Genomic DNA, 21,356 nt, shown 5'->3' with positions numbered 1-21,356 from the left:
AGAAGTTCAAAAAATCTATATCAATGAACGTTAATATATATATGTGTGTGTGTGTGTGTGTTTGTTCCTTATACGTTTCCACATTTCTTGATCAATCAGCACCAAACTTGACACAGTGATACAGGATGACATGAGAAAGGACATGAGGGAGTTTGAATACTCCAACTAATTTCATATTGATATAATTCTTGAAAACAGTAATTCTTTCGTTTCAGTATTAATAACTTTATGTATTTATATTGAAATTTTAATGTTTATTATGTTAAATAAATAAAAGCACAATTTCCTGTCCTTTGTTACAAACGAGTTTTTATTTCACCCGTCCAACGGACGGGTACTCCAGTTAGTATTCTTATAAATATAATAATACTCAAATAATTAGAAATTATGGGCAATAGAAATGAACAGTTAGGTTTATTACTTTTCAAACTTTTTAAAAAATTATTTGAATGAAACGTACTTCCTTTACATAAGATATAATTTCTGGAAATAACTCTAGAACATGAACATTAAAAGAAATATATAGGTACAACAATGTTATAATATCCCACTTAAATTATAGATATTTATTCATTTGCTTTTACCAGAATTTTCTCATTGTTCAAACGATCAGTCCGTATTTGCTTTAAAAAATAAATTTAATAATAATGATAAACTATAGAATATTAGGTCCTTTAAGTTATCTAGTATATTTACTTAAACATACGTATGCTTACAAAGTCTTATGAACTTCACATTTTGAAGTTTAATTCTAATTGTAAGGTATCCTAAAACAACCTATTTTTTGTTATTCAGTCAAATGGGGATCTTTCTCTTCCATTATTAATTAATATCAGTTTTATATAATTCTTCAAATCCACCTGTTTGTGTATATTTCTGTTATTTAAGTGTATCATAAACAAGTTCATTTTCTTTCTTAGTTTATCCAAACAAACATATTAATCCTCCCTTACTAGAAATTAATGCACCATATTGTGTCTTAAACAATGGATTATACTACATACAATGTATGTTTTATTTCACTATTTTGATTGTGTATAGCTTAAAGCAATCTTGGAAAGTTAATAAATGATACTAGTTAATAAATGATGTTCTTTTCTTCGTTTTGTTTTTAATTGCACGTCATTGCTAAAAGGTTGTGTGTACAATTAAAAGCATTACGTCTATATAGGGAAAAATCAAAATATTCACATAAATATCGAATTTAATGTTATTCTTCCTAAGCCAGATGTTAACAAATTTGTCCCTTTTCATGTTTTTACATAACATCCTGTTCCTAGCTGAGTCTGGAGCAATTCTATCATATTTAATTATTAATATGAAATACGATAATAACAAATGTTTGTTTGTTTATAATTAAGCACAAAGCTACACAACGGGCTAACTGTGTTCGGTCCACCACGAGTATCGAAACCCGGTTTCTAGCGTTGTAAATCCACAGACATACCGCTCTGCAACTGGGGGCCAATAATAACACTATAAAATAATGTATCTGTTGATAGTTAATGGTTTTGTTTTTCCATTGTGAAAGAAGCAAAAAAATTATATCTGGGTAACAGTTGGCACCAATATTCCACCCTTTGAGTGTCACATGGGAATTCCAAAGAGGAAACTAGGGAGTAGAAACGTAATAGCTCACTGTGTACAGAAATTACCCTAAGATTAGAAACAAAGTCATGTTTCATTTTCATTTCATTTGTATATGTTATGAATACTAATAACAGCGATAATTCGATAATTATTAGCGATAATTATTTCTTCCACACCACCAACTTTAAACTGAGAAAAATACGAAGTATTTAGAAACCAAACAAATGGTCTGTTTTATGTCATGACTTAAGGATTATTCACGATCTCCATCTTTATCAGATCTATTATGTCGAAAGATATTGTATTATATCGCAATTAAATAGTGCATAAAGTCGTCGAGTAGGGGCGCTAAAAAACACAGTCCCCTTTCTATTTTTCTTCAATTCATTGCGCCATATTTGGTGGGAGTGAAAGTAAAGGTGGAGTAAAGCTCGGGTGAATGTGACAAATTTTTCTTTAGCTTTTGTGTATAAAATAAAGGTTGTGTCCATCGTGAAATGGATTATGTTTCGAATTTTCTTTAGTTCTTGCTAGTGAGAAGGCTCAATGGTATGGAATACATAGCAACTAGCTTCGTAGAGACTTGCTAATGGTTCATGATGGCTACTGCTTGCTACAATGTGAATTTGATCCTAAAACCCATCGCAAACAACAATGAAAAAATAAAAGGAAGAAACATACTGCCATCGCTAAGCCGATTGAGTTTTCTGACCTTGATTGCTTATTACGTATTGTTTTTCGGACTTTCAGAATTATCACTTGGTAAGATACTTTGACTTCTTAAACTACGTTTTGTTGCAGAATTATTTAACTAAAAACCTCAATCAAATTAACTAATTAGATTGTACAAGATTGTACTTTAGATTGCACATGAGATTGTACAAGTATCACATTTTCAATGTGAAGAAATAATGACGTTACTCAAACTATCAAAGTAAGGAATAAAACTTGAGTTGCATATACGGTATTCTATTTTTCTATATTTAAGTAAGAGCAAAGAATACATATTGTAATCAAACTAATTTAGAACGAAATAAACTATATGTTTTTCTATATTCACTCTTTTGTAAATTGAGGAGTTATTTAAAGAAATATCTATGAATATTAACTTAATAAGAACAGTTATTATTATTTAATTCTCCAATTATTATTATTATTGTTGTTCGAAAACAATAAACTTTTGAGACAAATGTAGCTGCAGTGGAACATGAAAATTAATGATCAAGAACAAATATTTAAATATAACATAAAAATAAAAAATAACTTAGAAAACTAAAATGCGAGAAAAACCAAGGTTTCGAAAAAATCCAAGCTTTCAAAGTAAACTCAGTTGAATTGAGTAAGAAAAATTACATTAGGCTTTTATCCAATATGAAATATTAAGAAATTAATCATTAAGCGATTTAAAACGTGAAACTAAACCAGAAATCGAAGTAAGGTTATTTTTTATAGTTAACCAAATAACAAATAAAAGTCATTAATGAGATGGAGATGGTAATGATGATTATGATGTTTTAGATTGTTACCAATATTACACATTATCAGGTTTATATTTGACTCTTTTTTAGCATTAAGAATCCATCCATTCCACTTTCCAACAAATGTTCAGGAAGGCCAAAAGATACAAGTTATTTGCGGAATAACTGGAGCCGAAGAAGATGTCATGTTCTCTTGGTTAAAAGATGGTAAAGTTATTGATTCAGGAAAACAATGGACTGTTGTTCTTCACCCAACTGTTTCGCTACTGTTTGTGAATAACGCATCTGTTCAGTCTAATGGTAACTACACTTGTTTCGCCAAGAGTTCTTCTGGAGAAGGTGCTCATACAGCAAAATTACTAATCACAGGTGTGTATATCTGTCAAGTCATCACTTCTATCGCATACAAAATTATATCATGTTTATATTGAGAAAATGTAAGAGGATTTACTATATACTTATCCTCATAACACCTCTTTGTAAGCCTACAATTCTGTCTTGTAGTCTACCACACCTAGCAAGTCAATTTAGAGGACTAATAACGTTTTTCGGTTTGTCAAAACAAATAAATAAATCTATAAATAAAATGACATTTTAAAATTCTAATTATGCCAATAATTGTTTTTGTCTGAAGTGACCTAATGCTTAACGGGCTGTATTACGGAAGGCCCAAGTGTCGATGCGCGATATACCACTGAACATCTCTGCATATCACTTGTGGGTGTGGTATGACTGTGTCAGTCAATCGCGATATTTTTTTCTAAAAATAACCACAATTAAAAAGATGTTGGTGAATGGTTCCACTAAATCTGAAAGTAGATTTCTGTACCAGAAACATTGTTGTCTCTGATCTGGTTGTTTATCTCCTGTATCGCGTAAGATGCTATTTATAGTTAAAAACCAAAATATCTTATTATTATCCACGTCGAAATATTTCTAGGATATTTTCTTTGTTTTCTACTACAAAATACCTTTCTTAACTTAAATATGAAACTTAATAAATTAAACTCAAACAAAATAAAAGTGTATTAGTTGAAACAATAAAATTATGTTATAATATATATATATATATATATATATATACTACTTATAGGACCACCAGAATGGAAATACGAACCTCACGACATCAGTGTTCAGCTTGGACAAAATGTTACTATACCTTGTGTTGTGTATGGTTATCCCAAACCATTGGTACAATGGAAACGAAATGGTAATGCAATTATACTAAGTATGTTACATCTTTTAGGATCGGATAAGGTGATTGTAAATATAAGCTCCAAAAGCTATTTTAAAAATACTTAGGAAATATTCGTGCTTGTTTACAGGCAGACACCATTTAGAACAAGATCATTGGAAGATAGGAGAAGATGGATCTTTGACCATTCTACGTGTTTCACCAAGTGATGGCGGATATTACACGTGCGCGGTGACAAACAGAATCGGTAAAGGTTTACAGAAGTCGATGCAGCTTGCTATAAGAGGTATTACAGCAGAAGAGTGAATTTTGATATCATGATAGATTGTTTGCCTTTTGTTACCTCACTTTTTCCCTTTTGCCGAAAACTAAATTAAAATTATTTCTCAATGTAAAAAATTTAAGAAAATGTTTGAACAGGAAATAAACTAAAGAAGTAATCGTTAAATTCTATGGTATACATATTTTCAACTAATGCTAATAAAATTATTTGACCTTAAATGGTTAAACACTTTTTCATAACTAGTGATAGTACTAGAAAACACTACTATACACTGCTGAAGACCAAATATAATAATAAGAAAAAAATGTTGCGTACATGCCTACTTACCTCAGACGCCATATTTGGGCTAGAGTTCATGATTCAGTTATCGCTCCACACCAGTAAAGATACACGGTTTAAGATACAGTAATGATTCTTATTGGGGCATCAAACTAACAACAGTTGAGGTATGAGGGAGCGAGATTTTTCGCTAGGTAAGAAAGACTGAGTTGACTGTGCCCACATCTCAGGAGCTATATAATGAGAAATTTCTCTGGTTTCTGAAAGAGTGCTAGAAGCACATTGGATGAGTCTGCTATGGCGACTGTGATTTTTGCGTTTTTCGGTTCTTCGCTGGAGGCCCGGCATGGCCAGGTGGTTAGGGCACTCTACTCGCAATCTGAGGGTCGCGGGTTCGATTCCCCGTCACACCAAATATGCTCGCCCTTTCAGCCGTGGGGACGTTATAATGTTACGGCCAATCCTACTATCCGTTGGTAAATGAATATCCCAAGAGTTGGCGGTGGGTGGTGATGACTAGCTGTCTTCCCTCTAGTCCTACACTGCTAAATTAGGGACGACTAGCTTAGATAGTCCTCGTGTAGTTTTGTACGAAATCCATAACAAACAAACAATCTTCGCTGGATGATATGTATCGTATCGGCAATTCTGTATGATGCACTTTGTGAAGGTGAGATTTCGTCCAATTTAAGTTACGAATGTAGGAAAACATAAAGTGCTTTTGTAGATAAAGTACAAATATCCCATTGTGTGGTGTTTCACTTAACAACAAAATTTGCATCTTTGTTTTTGTATACAGTTAGTTATTTCTGACGTTTTTTGTGTATTATGAAAAGAAACAAGCTGATAAAATATTAATAAATGTCGATCATACTTAAGAGGTAAAAAGTATAGAATTTTATTGATTATTTGTATTAAAAATATTACACAGAAAAACGTTAATAGGGTTAATGTAGCAGTCGCTTTAATTTGAAAGAGAGCATTGTACGAGAGAGCTTTTCTGCATATTTAACATATTAGTTTACAAAACAAGTTTTCGACATGTTTTTTACCAATAAAGAAAATTTAGCATATAAATATTTTCAGATAACCTATAATATAACATAGAATATAACCAGTATAATGATATGAATAACTTCATAGTTTGAGATCTAAAAATGCAATCGTTCAAATTCCAAGATGTCGTGAAAGAAGAGGATCTTGAAGCAACCTATAGGATAGTTGGGGCAAAAAAAATACTTTATTTAAATACTTCTCTGTTATACAGTCTGAATGGCAATGGGAAGTTCTCAACCATAGGATTTTCTCTGTTTTGATATTTAAATGTAGTTCGGTTGAATCTCTTGGTAACTATAAGTGTATGCCTCAAAGTTTTGACGAAGAGAACAAGTACACTGCTCAACTTCTTGTTAAAGATACGAAAAAGAAGACATTTATATCTTCATTGATAAAACAATCTTTAGCATTGATGTTGAAGAGAAAAAAGGCAGACCAAAGCAGTTTAAAGCAGTGAGTTTTATCCATTAACGATACTTGTAGAGTTTCAATTCAGTATCATGTTTCTTAGCGTATATCAGCTACTGTTCTTTTATCTTTACAATAATTAACATTCATTAATAAAATAATTAAGATCATTCATTTTTGACAAATGGTATTTAGAAAGCACACTTTATACTGAAGTGAATAGCACTTTGTAAGAACGATGTACCCTCAATAACTTCCTCCATGGTCAATCTCACTATTCGTTGATAAAAGAGTAGCCCAAGAGTTGGCGGCGAGTAATGTTGACCAGCTGCCTTCCTCTGGTCTATCACTAGTAAGTTAGGGACGGCTAGAGCACATAACTATTGTGTAGCTTTGCACGAAATTCAAACCAAAACAAATCAAAACCGTACTACTGTCTGGAGGTACAATTTAAATTCTATGCAAACTTCAGAAAGGGATGGCGACGCCACTCTGAGACAAAGAATCTTAATAAACTTTCCACAAACCTTCCACGGTAAGTAGAAGCTGGCTATCAGTACCACGTTAATTCCAGAAGCATAAAAGACTACTGAAGCTGCCTTATGAGACATGACAGAAATATAGCTGAATGAGAACGTAGTGGTTCCATGTTTCTCGTGAAAACAGCCACTGATTTCTAGGTGTGATTGAAAGTTTATGAGTCGTTATCAGATTCAAATCCTTATTATTGTCTTGTTTACCGCAGTGGAAGATATTCCCGACTTTTCACAATGTTGTTTTGGGTCTCACTTTCTTTACACATAGCTTTACTTTCGCAGACAATTGCTTTGCTCCTGACTGGACTGGGAGTGTGGTTTTGGAGTACTTTGTTGGTCTTAAAGATTGCTATGCGAGTTTTCTTTTCTCCAGAGAATATTGAAAGCTACCTTTTCCTAAATTATGTTTTTTGGCTGTACATCGCTTACCAATCGTGTTGTATGAATGTCCTTCTTGGAAAAGGGGTTATGGAATTTCCTTCTAGTCACAAGTCCAACCGTGGTATTGCGCTGCCGAATGCCTGGAAATTCGCCGTAAACGTTATATATATATTGGTGCTAAATGTGTTGTCATGCAGCACCACCAGTACTTACACATCATTCCTGTAATGTTAAATTAACCATCTGTATTGTTAAGAAATGTTAATGTAATAAGAAGCAATTACAGTTATTTGACGAAAATCAAGTCTTTTATTTTCAAAATGAGCGCAGTCCCCTAAGTGGAAGCATGAGCCTCGTGAGAATTTAGTGGATATAGGAAGAGTCAGTAAATTGAAGTGTAGTGTTTGGGGATACCTTCAACCCACTGTTCACTGGAAACGGTCTATATGTTAGTGTCTATTATTTCTCATAGGTTTTGTTTGTTAAGTATGCAGTTGCAGCGATTAATATTATTACGTAAAGCAATAATAATTTAATACAATCTATTTAACTATGTTAGTAATTTTATTATTATTGTTGTTTGCTTTCAATACAAAATACAATACACAGGTATCGAAACCCGGTTTCTAGCGTTGTAAGTCCGCAGACATACCGCTGTGCCACTGGAGGGGGACTAAACAAAAGCATCACTTATTTCTTACAGCTACTCGAATTTTCTTATGAGTGTTCATGTATTTTTTCATTAACTTCAATACTAATGTACGTTTCTGTCTTTTTGACATTTTTGTGCGTACACTGTGACACCACAATCGTCAAAGAAATGTGTCATCATGGGTTTTCAATGCTAATGCCAATTTGTATTTTGAACAAGAAGATAGGTTGCACGTGAAATCGTGCCTATTTTGTTCCCTAATACTTGAAACCAAGTTTTTTTTCAAATTATGTATAGCTAATATGCTTTACATTTATGTGCTGCTAAAAAACACACAACTAAACCCCACTATTAATATTTAGCAACGTTTTTGCATATATTGTCAACTCATTGATGTATTTCAAAATCCAGGTGCTTAGGACGCTCGACTCTCAATCTGAAGGTCGCGGGTTCGAATCTCCCTCCTACCAAACATACTCACACTTTTAGCCGTGGGAGCGTTATAATGTGACAGTCAATCCCGCTATTCGTTGGTAAAAGAGTAACCCAAAAGTTGGTGGTTGGGGATGATGACTAGCTGCCTTCCCTCTAGCCTTTCACAGCTAAATTAGGGACGGCTAATGCAGATAGCTCTCATGTAACTTCAAACCAAATCAAACCAATTTACAAATTCCTCTATGCGGTTTGCATCTTGCTGGCTTTGGTTAATTGTCATCCAAAATATGAACAAACTAAGACCTTAAAATATCGTTCTTGCTAAAAGGAGCACGTTTAAAGCTTTCATGGCAGAATTAAAGAAATGACGCAATGCAAAAAAATTCATGGTGACAAAGAAGGATGTGCAATTATAATACTATGTCAGTTATATCAGATATCATTAAAAATATCTATATAATTTTGACATAAAAATGCAATTTCTAAGAACGTTATAAGCATTAAATAATTGAAACAAAAATAAGATCATATATTTTAAGTATTATTGTGGTCTTTCACCTGGAAGAAGAAATGAATTATTAATAATTACGACTGTTGAATTGTTCTTGATGTATAAAACAGTTTACTTTTAGAAAGAAATTCTTATATGAGCAGTCTCTGTTGATATTTGGAGTAGTTTTTTATGTGAAAACAAAACTACAACTCCTTGCCATAATGTGTAAATATGGTTTTGTTCTTGCACAGCAGCAGTCAAAATACAGCCGTTCACTTTTCTCTAGAACCTGAACAGAGATAAACAGATTCACATAGTTTGCGGCGTAAAATCTGGTGATGAACCAGTTCAATTTGAATGGTTTAGAAACCATAAGGTTCTGAAAATTGACTTAAACGTGTTCACACATAACCTTCCTAGGATGTCTGTGCTAATGATAAACAATTGCTATGTGTCTGATTTTCAAACTACTTGTGTTTAGTTCGGAACAAATATGGAAAATATAGCCACACTTTCCAATTCTTAATAAAAGGTAATATATGGATGTATGTATATATTGTTGTTTTTGAATGTATTTTTTCTAGCAAAATATCATTTTTTTAGCTTTTATAGTTTTGCATGCTTATTTTTTGTTCAGGAATCTTATTTTATTTCACTTATTTTTCAACCCTTCAATTCAATTAAATCTTGATACACATAATCTAAATATTGAAAACAAACGAAAAATTTACAATATATATATTATTATAACTTTCTGAGTTTTACTTAATATTTTCATGCCTTAATTATTCTATAAACAACTGGTATTTCGTTTCAGTTTTTAACGTTGACATTTCACAAATTTTTGAATTGTTTACCTGAATAATACTGTGGATAGGTCCGCCTGAGTGGAGGGGAAAACTTACGAATGTTATCGCTGCAATTAATAAAGATGTCATATTGAAGTACTCTGCATACGGTTATCCCACACCTGTCGTTCAATGGTGGAACTAAACAGTGAGTTATTATAAAAAAAAAGTTCTCTGAAACAGTTTAAACAAATAAAATAAAAACAAAACATAAAACAGTCTTTTTAAAGATTTACTATCAAAATATTCAAAACATTTACAGTAATTTCAAAATACAATTTAAATGGAGTTCTAATTTAGTTGGTACTTGCTGGAAACCGAACTGTAAAAAAATTAGTTTATTTCTATCAGGCAATATTTTTAATCGGGATAAAACATTAGACATCTATCTACGTACCATTGTGTTTTATAAACTGATAAAGTTGACTTAAAATACTATTTATTAAACGTTTTATAATTGACAAACTATTACAAGACTTTTTTAATATCTACTAAAGATGTTATAATTAAAAATTAATATAATGAACAACTTTATAATGGAAATGTGTTTTTCGAACAACAAAAATTAACCTTTCACCCCATAAGAGTGGGCCATCTTCAGGCATTGTATGATTAATACAAAATACTTTTTGTAATTAAGTATAGGAGCTTTTTGTTTGCATAAAAATATGGTTTTCGGAAATCCTAAATTGAAATAGTATGTCATATTAGCAAACCAGAAAACTAAAAAACTTGTTTCACCAAGGAGAGTAAAGATCTTTCAAGAGGATTTTTTGCATATTCATAGAGTTGAACTCGTTTTGCATGTAAAGTGTCTAATGAAATGGATAATTCTTTAAGTAAAACAGTGCATCTTGAAATCCAAGGTTCAAATAAGGTGTATGACATTTAAAAGATTAGCAGTTTATAAGATTATTTTATTTCAGGTGTTAAATAATTTATACATCGAAGGTTAGTCACAATGTGTTTTGTTGAAACATTATTACGGAGTTTAACATTATGTCAGACAGACTAAAATTGTGTCAGTACGTTATCTTTAATGATTAGTTATTTCTTAGGTTTCATTTGAGTTGTCAACTTTTTTATATTTGTTTTATGACCTTTATAACACCTAACTCAATTTATGAAATTGGAGCAGTTTTTTATAAGGTTTCAAGTTTCCTTTCATATACGTTTCTTTTGGGAGCATCCTTGTTTATGCAATTTCAAAAAATACATCTAATAGTTCCTTAATTCAAAGGTTTGACGTCATGTGGCGCTAATAGCTTAGGGTTTTTTTTTGCAATGGCCTTACGAATACGCCATATTTGATTTAGTTGTGTTTGTAGCAAGGAATAGAAGAATTTTGATCTTCCAGTTTTCGCGATCAGAGAAGATTACATTATAGAGTGATTAAACAGTTTAGTGTGCTTACTTTGATACACTTCTTAGATGTTATTCCTTCATCAATAGCCAATATTAGTGAATCATAAACTACACTATCCTGACCTGAACAGTTTTCGTAGAAATATGCAAGTCTTGAATACAGTCATAAGTTCACTACCTGTGGACGTGAGGAGAAGATCGTCAGCCAAGATCTTCATTTTTGCTGTTGTTTTCTACTCAAGTGGTGTTGCTCAAGGTAAGATATTGAATACTATTTGGACTCAGTTTAGGCAATTTAGCGCCTGTTTAGCTTCATTAAATTTTAATATCGTAAGCAGAAAGTTAAAACTTATATATTAGCAATACCTTTCAAACCAATTCTTATTTTTAAAATTTAGATACATATCAATTCACCCATTTCTGCTTTATTTTAGTGCCTCCAAAGATCCAACCTTTTGCCTTTCCTGCTTTTGTTGAAGAAGGTAAACATATCCAAGTTACCTGTGGATTAGAAACGCACGACACTGCTGAATATTTTAAATGGTTTAAAGATGGCCATCCTTTGCACTCAGGAACAAAGTGGACAATACTTTCTCCGGGTAGAGTTTCGGTGTTAATAATAAACAGTGCGACCACAGAGACATCAGGAAACTACACTTGTGCTGTTCGTAATTCTGTTGGTCAAGATGAATTCACTACTGAACTTCGTGTTAAAGGTAATCATCTTTACCATGATCAGAAATGTAGCTATTCAATTAAAAAAAATGTAAATTTCTTTACGTCTGTGTATCGAGATTATTTTATTAACTAAGAATAGATTGCTAACACTTACACATCGAAATCTTAAAACGGAAATTTTATAATATCATAATCTTTTAAAATGGAAGTAGTAAGTGCTTTATGTGACATATCCTAAACATAATTGTGGGTTCCTAGGCCCTCCAAAATGGAAACAGCAGCCTAAAGATATGGAATCGAGCATAGGAGAGACTGTGCGCTTTCACTGTAGTGCTTGGGGTTATCCAATACCCAGCATTATATGGAAGAGACAGAAAGGTGTGTATTACGGAGTACAGAAGCTGTTAAAATAGTGTAATTGAATGAAATGGCGGTATTTATATAAATCACGTTTTAAAACAATGGTTTAATGCAATAACAAATATTTGGAAAAGCTTTAATACCTAGTTTTACATCTTTTGTGTCTGTTTTACATGCTGACATTTTGAGAAAACTTTAAGTAGTTTTAGCATGGCTTCATTTCTACTCACCTTTGATTCACTTATAAAGGAAAAATTTACTTACTTTCAAAAGAAGATAATAAATTATAATCTATAATTTCAACTTTCGGTAAACATTGAGTAATCAGATTAAAATTGCTTATTTTAAAACAAGCACATTTTTACTCATTTTGAGTAGACGTTAATTCTGTTATGTAGTTTTTAGGTTTATAAGTTTTAGTTTTATTTGCAACTTGTAGTACTTATAAGTTTTGATAAAAAAAAAGAGTTGTACACACCATAAATGCTTTACTTATAGGAGAAAAATACGTCGATGTATCGAAAACTTCGGAATCCAATGGGACTCTTACCATTCAAGACATAAGAAAACATAATGCTGGATTTTACATCTGTGAAGCTAACAATGGTATCGGTGACAGTTTGAGCAAGCAAGTCGAACTATATATAAGAGGTAAACATAATATAACCTGCGGACAACAAGGGACGTTTGGTCTTTCAAGTCTACCCTTATACATCCTCTCTTCAGAAAAGTAAAAATTTAAACCTACCATTTATTTTTAAAAAAATTAATCGTTTACCCTTTTAAACAGCTATAAATTGCTGACCTCCACCAATCTTAACGTCAACTCATTTCGTAAGTCAATAGCATTGTTAGAAAAACAACTGTCTTAACTAGAGCTTAGCCTATATTTTCCAAATCTTAAACTTTTTTTTGTATTATATTCTTCAAAATATAGCACAAAGAAATTACTTGCCTTATCCTATCAATTCTTTGGATAATCTTGCAAACTTTAATACGATCACCGCTTACACTTCTTTTCTCAAGAGAAACTAAGTTAAGAGATATTAAATTATGATTGTAAGATAACACTTCATCTCTGGAGTCATCCTAGTAACCCTCCTCTGAACCATTTCCAATACGTCAATATAATTTCTTAAATAAAGAAGCCAAACCTTTTACAGTGAGGCCTAACTAGTGCTTTAGAGTTAACTACCCCATTTGAGTTGTTATCAGCATATCTGTAAATACATTCTAATATTATATTAGCTTTACAAATAGAAATAGAGTAATACTTTGATCGACTTATCTATCAATATGCTAAGACTCTTTTCTTCAGTTACACGTACCAAATTATGATAACCCACACTAGACTGTTATTACACAGTTTCTCATTGACCTTTTCTATTTGATCAGGTGGTTTGCAACAATTGCAAGTTGAGTACTTTCTATCATTGAAACCTCTGGTTGTAACCCATATAGATTCAAAAGTCTATCACTATCAAATAAAGTATAGAAAGAAATTCGAAAATAAGTATTATCAATGTTCTTCAAATCTTAGTAATTTCTATTATATAGACCTTCTGTTTCAGCTACAGCCTTGGTCTAATGTATTTTGCTCTTAATACTCCAAACATTAGAATAACAGAAACAAAGTTTATCATTAGTCCTATTATGTTTATCTTTTAATCTGTTGGATTTATCTTTAAAATTAGTTTAACTTGTTATGCTTTGAATCTTCTTATTCCAAACTCTTTGTTGCCCTAGAAACCTTTTCAGTTTGTTTTAGTAACTTCCCTAAACCCCTTCAGTGTAATACAAGTTTAGTTAAAACAATCTTTATTGAATGTATTCAGAGTTTCCCCAAACATCCTATTACCTAACATGCTAAAGTGGAGCCCATCTTTAGTATATAGAGCATTTTACTCCTAAAACTAATTCACAGGTCCGACCAGCCCACCTGTTGTTCTAAGCATATCCCTGAAATCCTTTCATCTAACCTTTGATCCTACTAAGTAATTCGTTTCCACATCAAGCCGAAAAAGGTCACATGGCTATTTCCATCCTTAGACCTCTGAATGAGTTCTTTCTATTTACATCTACTTGACTACAAAAAGAGAATCCAACATCAACTAAACTGTCAACATGCTATACAATATTCTGTACCCTTTAGCATCTTGCAAGCAAATTCTAGTTCTAATCTTTCTATACATTTCACTACAAATAACTTTATCCTTATACTTAATGAGAAGCTCCCCACAATGTAAACCTTTCACTCGTCTCGTTTCTCTCTTCAAGCAGCCAGTGGTTCAAATACATTAGACAAATACCTGAATGTTACCTGAACTTGTCTGTCTTTATAACCCTAACTATTTTACTAACTTGCACCTTGTAAACCCGGTACTCATATTTTTATCTTCACCAAAGCACCCTTTGCCCTAAACGTATCCAATCCCTATCTTGCTTTCTTATTCTCTGTCCCCAACCCACTGTTTTCACCGTCTAATCGCGCAATCTTCCTCAAAACTACTTACAACTTATCCTCAATTAAACACGCTCTGCAAGTGTACTTTACTATCTTTCTAAGCGTCCTTAAAGTTACAGAACTTTGAGAAGTTGTGAAATGTTAGTTTTGTAGAATATTTTTATTGAAATGTATAGTTCGAGAGCAAAAGGTAAAAATGTGCTCACTGTTAAATACTTTTCTCATGAAGCATGTAGTTTATAAAAGTGCACTTGATTGTTTTTTTCGACACTTGCCCAATAGTTTGCTGGATGTGATAATACTTTGTTTACAGTAGTTTTATGAGGAATTCTGTAAAATTTTATTATATATTTCTCACAAGGTTTTACGTCTTGTGGCACAGCTTGCTTTAAGGATATAAGTCTAAAAAAATTCTTAAATTTTATTGCTTTATGTTAAAGAAATCACTCATTTTTTTATATCGACTATTTTATGATAAAACGTTATGATGTTCAACGAATATGAAGTACTGTGAAAATGAAATTTAAACATTTTTTTCAGAACCAAAAGGGTACACCAATTACATTGAAAACAATTGTAATTATGAAATATGTCTAATACACAAATTGAAACTTCCTTAGTCATATGTTCTGAGTATTTTTTCTATAAAACTTTGAAGGTTTTTACTATAATTAGTCAGCTATTTTCATAGAAAGATTTACTAATTTTGTAAATGTCTCGGACTTACAACACTAGAAACTGGGTTTCGATACCCGTTGTGGGCCGAGCACAGGTAGCCCATTGTGTAGCTTTGTTCTTAACTTCAACCAAACAAAATTTTGTAAATTGTTATGTTTTATAAATCTATCGCCGAGTGACGCTTCTGTCGTTCAGCAATTTCGGGTATAAACATAATTATTAATATGTTTCTCAGAAAGATTACAGATTCGACTAATCTCGTGTTGAGCTTTTTCGAAAAGCAATGCTTGCGTCAGGAATTGTGAAAGGAAGACTTTTCAAAGTATTCAATGTAGACATAAATGTGTGTTTTCTAGTAACTAGGAAAGGTTAGATAAAAATAAATTAATATTAATTACTCTGTATTTATAAGTAATATATTCGAATATGCAAATGCTAAAGAGAGATTTCTTGTGCACTAGCATTATAATCTGTTGAAGCCAAGGTGTTTAACGAGAACATGAAACACAGTGTTTTTGGCTGTTCAAAGCCAGATCAGTTTAAAACCTAGTAAATACATGTAATTAACTTTCTGGAACAAAGTTTTTAATTTAATTGCAGTACTTAATATAAAAATGTCAAGTTATAGTGTTAATTTTTATAGACTACGTAGTTGTTGCAGCCATATTCAAAAGAAAAAATCGTTAAGCATAAATATATTGACATCAATTAAAAAAGTTTGTTTCAGATCCTTAACACGAAATGATTGTCTTTTTTACCAAAAAATTACGACTTTCTCTTTAAAATAATATAAAACATTCTAGAATATTTTAATGTGTGAAATATTTTTTTTTCTTTTCTAGCGTTTTTACTAATTTAACCATTTACTTTATCACAAAAAGTTGAGGAAGGAAAACAGGTAGAGGTCATGTGGAATTGAAGTTAAAGACAACCCAATTCAACATCCGTGGTTTAGGCACCGTAAACCTCTTCAGACTAGGAAAACTTGTACAATTCACAAACATGTTCATGCTTTATTGCTGTTAATAAGAAACGTTCAAGTAATTGATTTGTGGAATTGCACTTGTTAAGCAAATAACGAAGAGAGTAAATAAAGTTTCACATCCCAACTAGACGAATAAAGGTATCTAAGGAAGACCTTTTTCTGATATACATAGCACTTACATATTTACTACATTTCCTTGTTTTAAACGAATACATAAGCACGAAATTAACAATAGAAAAACTATTATCATTGGGACAAACATTCTTTGAACAAACACTCCAATATAAGTGAATAACTTCAAAGACTTCCATAATAAGATCTACAACAGCCATTACGGAAACTTTAACAATTAACAAGTAAACTCCATTAAAGTTTTAAAGGGTTATGAGAAACTGTAAACTATAAACCTATTCTTTGTTTTGCTCATACTTTAGTGCTGACGATTATGTACCTTAATTTAAAATCTGCTGTAAGAACCAAACAGTTGTACGAGGAGGTTAGAAGGATCAGTTTATTCTTTATTTTGCCCAACTTCTTTGTTGTTTTCATACAATTTTAGGTGAATGAAAGTGAACTGAGCTGAATTAAAAATGAGTAAATATTTCACTCCTAATGTATTAATTATCGTGATCAGTTTTTATAATTGTATTATAACTGATATACAGTTCCAACAGAAGTGCTTTGGCTTTTTTTTTTTCAAAAGTATTTTTGTCTTTTGATGTGCTAGCTCTTACTGAATATAATGTAGGATTTGCATTAGTGTCAAAGGGGATCACACGCATTATTAAGACCTAATATGGCCTGGTCGTTGGTAAAGAGTTGGCAGTGTGTAATGTTGACCAACTGCCTTCCCTATAGGCTATCACTCCAAAAATGTGTAGCTTTGAGCAAAATTCAAGAAACAAGCATACGCCCTATTAACAAACGTTTTCTGCTGTAGTACAGCAAGAGCGTTTGTGAAAGTGGACTCCATTTGTGGACTTTATTAAGTCTGAGAAACGTAACTGTCGTAATACTTTGGCTATACGAAAAACAAAAAACAAATGGTTAGTAAATTAAAAGCTTCTGACATGTTCTTTTGTTGACTCGGGTTAAGAGAAATATGCCCAAAAGTCTTGTGTTGTTTTTTTCTCAATTATTTGCAATGAGTTTATCTTTTGAATGAGCTATGTAATAATAAGTTGCTGGAATTCTTTACTTTGGGAATTTTTTCTTAGAACTCGATGTTGAACCTCTAAGAAGTTGGTGATCGCTTTGGTATAAGGGAGTTTTTGATGGCGTACTACTGTAATTAATACTGGTCTGTTACTTTGTCCCTTTGGTTTTGACTTACTGCAGTTATTTTTTTAAAGTTTCGTTAGTTGCATATTTTTATGAAGTAAAAATTCCTAAAAGGAGCTGTAGTTTATCCTTAACCCAGTTTTCCGTTTGAGAACAAGTGTTTCGATAAACACTACAGTCTACAGCGTAATAGCAATCCACAAAATAAAGGCCTACCCTTATGACTAAATGTTTTATTAAAAAAGTATGCAGAAAATTTGTGAGTATGATTTTCTCATTTTTGTATACATAATACAAAATGTATGCTGTCTTAGTTAATACTTATGAGTTACTTGATAACGTGTGCGTCAGCAATTTTAAGAAGTGTGCATTCAACGCACGGGGAAAACATGAGGAGACATATCCGCACCTCCCCTCCATCCTTTGTTGGGGTCCAAAGCGTACCTTGCAGGTTTCGTGCCAATAAGTCTACTGGTTTCTCAGATTTAAGCGGACACACACCCTGACTTTTGTCATGTAATAGTTTAGATATTTACCCCAAAGATTAGTTTTGGCGCCTTTAATACATTTTCGGGGTCATGATGTGCAAACGTTCTCTTTTGTGTTATGATATGTTAATTTTCAGCAGATAAAATATAGTTCAATCAGTTTTTACTAAAATGAGAGTGACACCAAGAAAAATGGAGGGTGACTAGTTAAATTAATTGATATAAAACACAACAATAGGATTTTATATACACAAGCATTTCTTTTAATGACTGTTGGTCTCAAATCTCTCTCCATCTTTTATCTTGAATATCACGATATAATGTGGTCATGGAACTTCACTTGTGAAACGTTTACACAAGGAGATTTTGGGAACTAATGTTATTTTCTATTGAAGAATTCAACTCGATTGGCTGGTGCATCCTCGACTTATGGTGAGAGTTTTCCTGCCCACCAGAATAGATTTCTGGACTAAGTTATCATAGTTTTCCTGCCCACCAGAATAGAATTCTGGACTAAGTTATCATAAACGTTTTTTTTTTTTTTTGGCTGTGTAAAATTTCCAATGAAATTAGAGAACTATCTGCATTTATAAACTGAAAGTACTGAGAATAAGATAAACAAACAATTTTCGAAAAGAGAGAAGAAACTACGTTTTACCTATGATGTAAAACACAAAAGTAAAATTATCAGTAAAAAATGTAATTGTGGTGTTAAAGTTTTCAAGGAATGTTTAAATCAAAATTTGTATGATATGCATTTTGAGCGTACTCGTTATGTTTCTTAATAGGTTATAATCGTCTTTTTTCTGTTGACGTGAATATATTTTTGTAGATAAAATTATTATTTCTAGAACTTAAATATAAATTATTACTAGTTTGATAGATTTAATTACAGATGTTATTCTCGAAAGCAGGTTTTAACTCAACAGTTATCGGCGTTATGCTGAAAAGAATAAGAGAAATTCTTAGTTTCTTGAGTAAAGCTTATGTATTTGGTCAAACCACTTATAACTGATTTAAAATTTTATTTTTGTAGTATAAAAGCTTGACGACATGTGGCGTTGAAGGCTTGTGGAAATTAAATGACGCCATCTTCTAGGGAACTACTTTGATAAAGAAACCTTTGTCAAAAGAAATACCGAGTAAATATATTTTGGTTATATATTCGCAACATTATCGGGTACTCGCATTTGTTATTAAACGTTAATAGCTCTTAAACAGTTGTATGCTCGGGTTTTCGAAAAATCTCTACACTTTTTAACAGTATCAGAGCTGTACAATGTTGGCTTACCAATCGAGACCATCACATCCATCTATCGTCACCATAGTCTCCCTGTTGAGATGGACTATTTTGTGCTATGTAATTAGGATTTATGCCCAAGGTAAGTTTCATTCATTAGTCTTGATATAAGTGAGAAGAAATTAAATTGAATTCTATATTTCGAATGTTCTTATTATCTTTTGTTATTTCAGAACCTCCAAAAATTCAACCGTTTTCTTTCCCAGAAAGTGTCGAAGAAGGTGAGCATATTCAGGTAACATGTGGTCTTAAAACCGCAAATAAAGCCGACACTTTCAAATGGTTAAAAGATAAACTGCCTATCACATCAGGAGAGGAATGGACTATTCTCAACCACGGAAAATTGTCTGTGCTTATTCTGAATGGAGCCACGACGGAATCGTCTGGAAATTACACTTGCATTGCTCAGAATTATTTTGGAATGGATATGTTGTCTGCCCAACTAAATGTAAAAGGCAAGTATTGGTTTCACGCAATCATATTTATTTATAGTTTTCCCACGATTTGGTTATAAAGACAGTACAGTTATATAAATATGATGTATAAATTTAAAAACTCAACAACTGGAAAAGTGGTTTCTAAAAACAAAACTAAACCTCCTTCAACAAAATACACCATATTTGTTTCTATTAAAAATAATAGAATTAACACTGTAATTTTTTAAAACGTCAGTTACCCTAAGTAATGGTAAGTGAATGTTGATACATTTTTAGGACGTCCAAAGTGGAAAGAACAGCCTGAAGATGTAGTTGTTGGAGTTGGAAATTCAGTCTCCATAACATGTAGTGCATATGGATATCCAATACCAAATATTGAATGGGCATTTCTAGATGGTAAGCTTAATTGTTTAATACACATAACTTTCTTGTTTAAACTAAAATAATAATACTATACTATGATTCATTTACTCTGTCGAGCATAGCTTTGTTAATGATTAGCAATGTTCCTAGAGTTTTGGAAAGTTTAAAGCGAAGTGCATATTCGTACAAAACAACCGTTAATAAGTTATAATAAAAAAACATTAGCTTCGCTATCTTGTTCTATGCTTTAACGTTTTAATTGTAAAATTGCTGATAAATTAAACATATATGGAATAATGTTATTATATGGTGTTTTATGACAGAAGTTATATATTTCCTTTATTGATTGTTATTATTTTAGTGCCAGCATTACTTCAAACTATAGAATGCTTATAATTCAAAAAAGTGGGATAATGCTCGACTTATTATCACTTATGTAACAGGTAATCGCAAGATTTTGATAAACGCCATTGGTCGAATAAAATTGTTCGAAAACGGAACATTATCCATCACGAACGTGATTCAAGAAGACGCTGGACGGTATTTATGTGAAGTTGTTGGATATTCTGACCACAAATTACAGAAGATTGTCCAGTTAACTGTCCGAGGTATTTGGTGAAAATAGTTCAGCATCAACTTCAACTTTTACCAAATGGACTGATTTAAATGAATGGTTTCTTGTTTTGTTTATTTAGGGGACTAACATTCGTGTAGTTCATAATCAGTATAAATCAGTTTACAAAACTATCTAGCCTATCTTCGTTCTTCTCGAAAAAAACCTATTTTCGTATTTTTGGAAAAATTAAACTGAATATTTCCAATCTCGGGTCTTTTAAATAGATGACTTTCGTACAGAATGTGTTTTTGTACTTTGATTGGTAAAACATTTTATTGTCATAGTACGAATTGCTATTAGTGTTGTCACATTACCACCAATTTTCTGCCTTCATAATCTATACGTTGATATAGAAATTGTCCATACCTTTTCCTTTCTGTACGGCCCGGCATGGCCAGGTGGATAAGGCACTCGATTCGCAATCTGTGGGTCCCACCAAACATGCTCGCCCTTTCAGCTGTGGGGGCGTTATAATGTGACGGTCAATCCCACTATTTGTTGGTAAAAGAGTAGCCCAGGAGTTGGCGGTGGGTGGGTGGTAAATTAGGGACGGCTAGCGCAGATAACCCTCGTGTAGCTTTGCGCGAAATTCAAAAACAAACAAACAAACCTTTTTGTACATCGAGATAGTCCCCTTTTAAGTGGCTATCCAGTTACAATGTTTGTTTGTTTTTGGAATTTCGCACAAAGCTACACGAGGGCTATCT

General features: G+C 32.2%; 2 protein-coding genes across 5 annotated transcripts in view; both read left to right on the top strand.

Annotated features, from left to right (window-relative positions):
• The first annotated feature begins 2,020 nt into the window (after positions 1-2,020).
• LOC106475196 (Down syndrome cell adhesion molecule homolog) overlaps positions 2,021-21,356 on the top strand; it is a 79,747-nt gene continuing 60,411 nt past the window's right edge. Inside the window, exons 1-4 of one of the 3 annotated variants that reach the window (XM_022380439.1) lie at positions 2,021-2,352; positions 3,159-3,437; positions 4,162-4,278; positions 4,394-4,549. In XM_022380439.1, the coding sequence (XP_022236147.1) occupies positions 2,187-2,352; positions 3,159-3,437; positions 4,162-4,278; positions 4,394-4,549 (718 nt within the window). In that variant the 5' untranslated portion in view covers positions 2,021-2,186. Of the gene's footprint in view, positions 2,353-3,158; positions 3,438-4,161; positions 4,279-4,393; positions 4,550-19,031; positions 19,316-19,406; positions 19,689-19,946; positions 20,067-20,476; positions 20,642-21,356 lie in introns of those variants that run through there. The other 2 variants (XM_022380462.1, XM_022380468.1) reach the window with 2 other exon arrangements.
• Positions 10,977-19,021, top strand: LOC111083787 (Down syndrome cell adhesion molecule-like protein Dscam2). Of its 2 annotated transcripts, none has more exons than XM_022380485.1 (5): positions 10,977-11,255; positions 11,434-11,715; positions 11,936-12,055; positions 12,536-12,688; positions 18,970-19,021. In XM_022380485.1, exons 1-5 carry the CDS (start codon positions 11,144-11,146, stop codon positions 18,972-18,974), a joined length of 672 nt encoding a protein of 223 aa, XP_022236193.1. In that variant the 5' UTR covers positions 10,977-11,143; the 3' UTR covers positions 18,975-19,021. The 2 variants fall into 2 exon arrangements, with proteins under 2 accessions (XP_022236193.1, XP_022236191.1); XM_022380483.1 differs by lacking the exon at positions 18,970-19,021 and adding an exon at positions 16,022-16,222.

Source organism: Limulus polyphemus, unplaced genomic scaffold, assembly GCF_000517525.1.
Source record: "Limulus polyphemus unplaced genomic scaffold, Limulus_polyphemus-2.1.2 Scaffold145, whole genome shotgun sequence".
Classification (NCBI taxonomy): Eukaryota; Metazoa; Arthropoda; class Merostomata; order Xiphosura; family Limulidae; genus Limulus; species Limulus polyphemus.
Note: the sequence above shows the minus strand (reverse complement) of the source record. Positions and strands in the feature narration are given on the sequence as shown.

Bases quoted from the DNA above. Each gene is read 5' to 3' on its own strand.
- LOC111083787 (XM_022380483.1), top strand. From the start codon at position 11,144: ATGCAAGTCTTGAATACAGTCATAAGTTCACTACCTGTGGACGTGAGG. The intron at 11,256-11,433 runs GTAAGATATTGA...GCTTTATTTTAG, and splicing joins CTCAAGTGGTGTTGCTCAAG to TGCCTCCAAAGATCCAACCT. The intron at 11,716-11,935 runs GTAATCATCTTT...GTGGGTTCCTAG, and splicing joins TACTGAACTTCGTGTTAAAG to GCCCTCCAAAATGGAAACAG.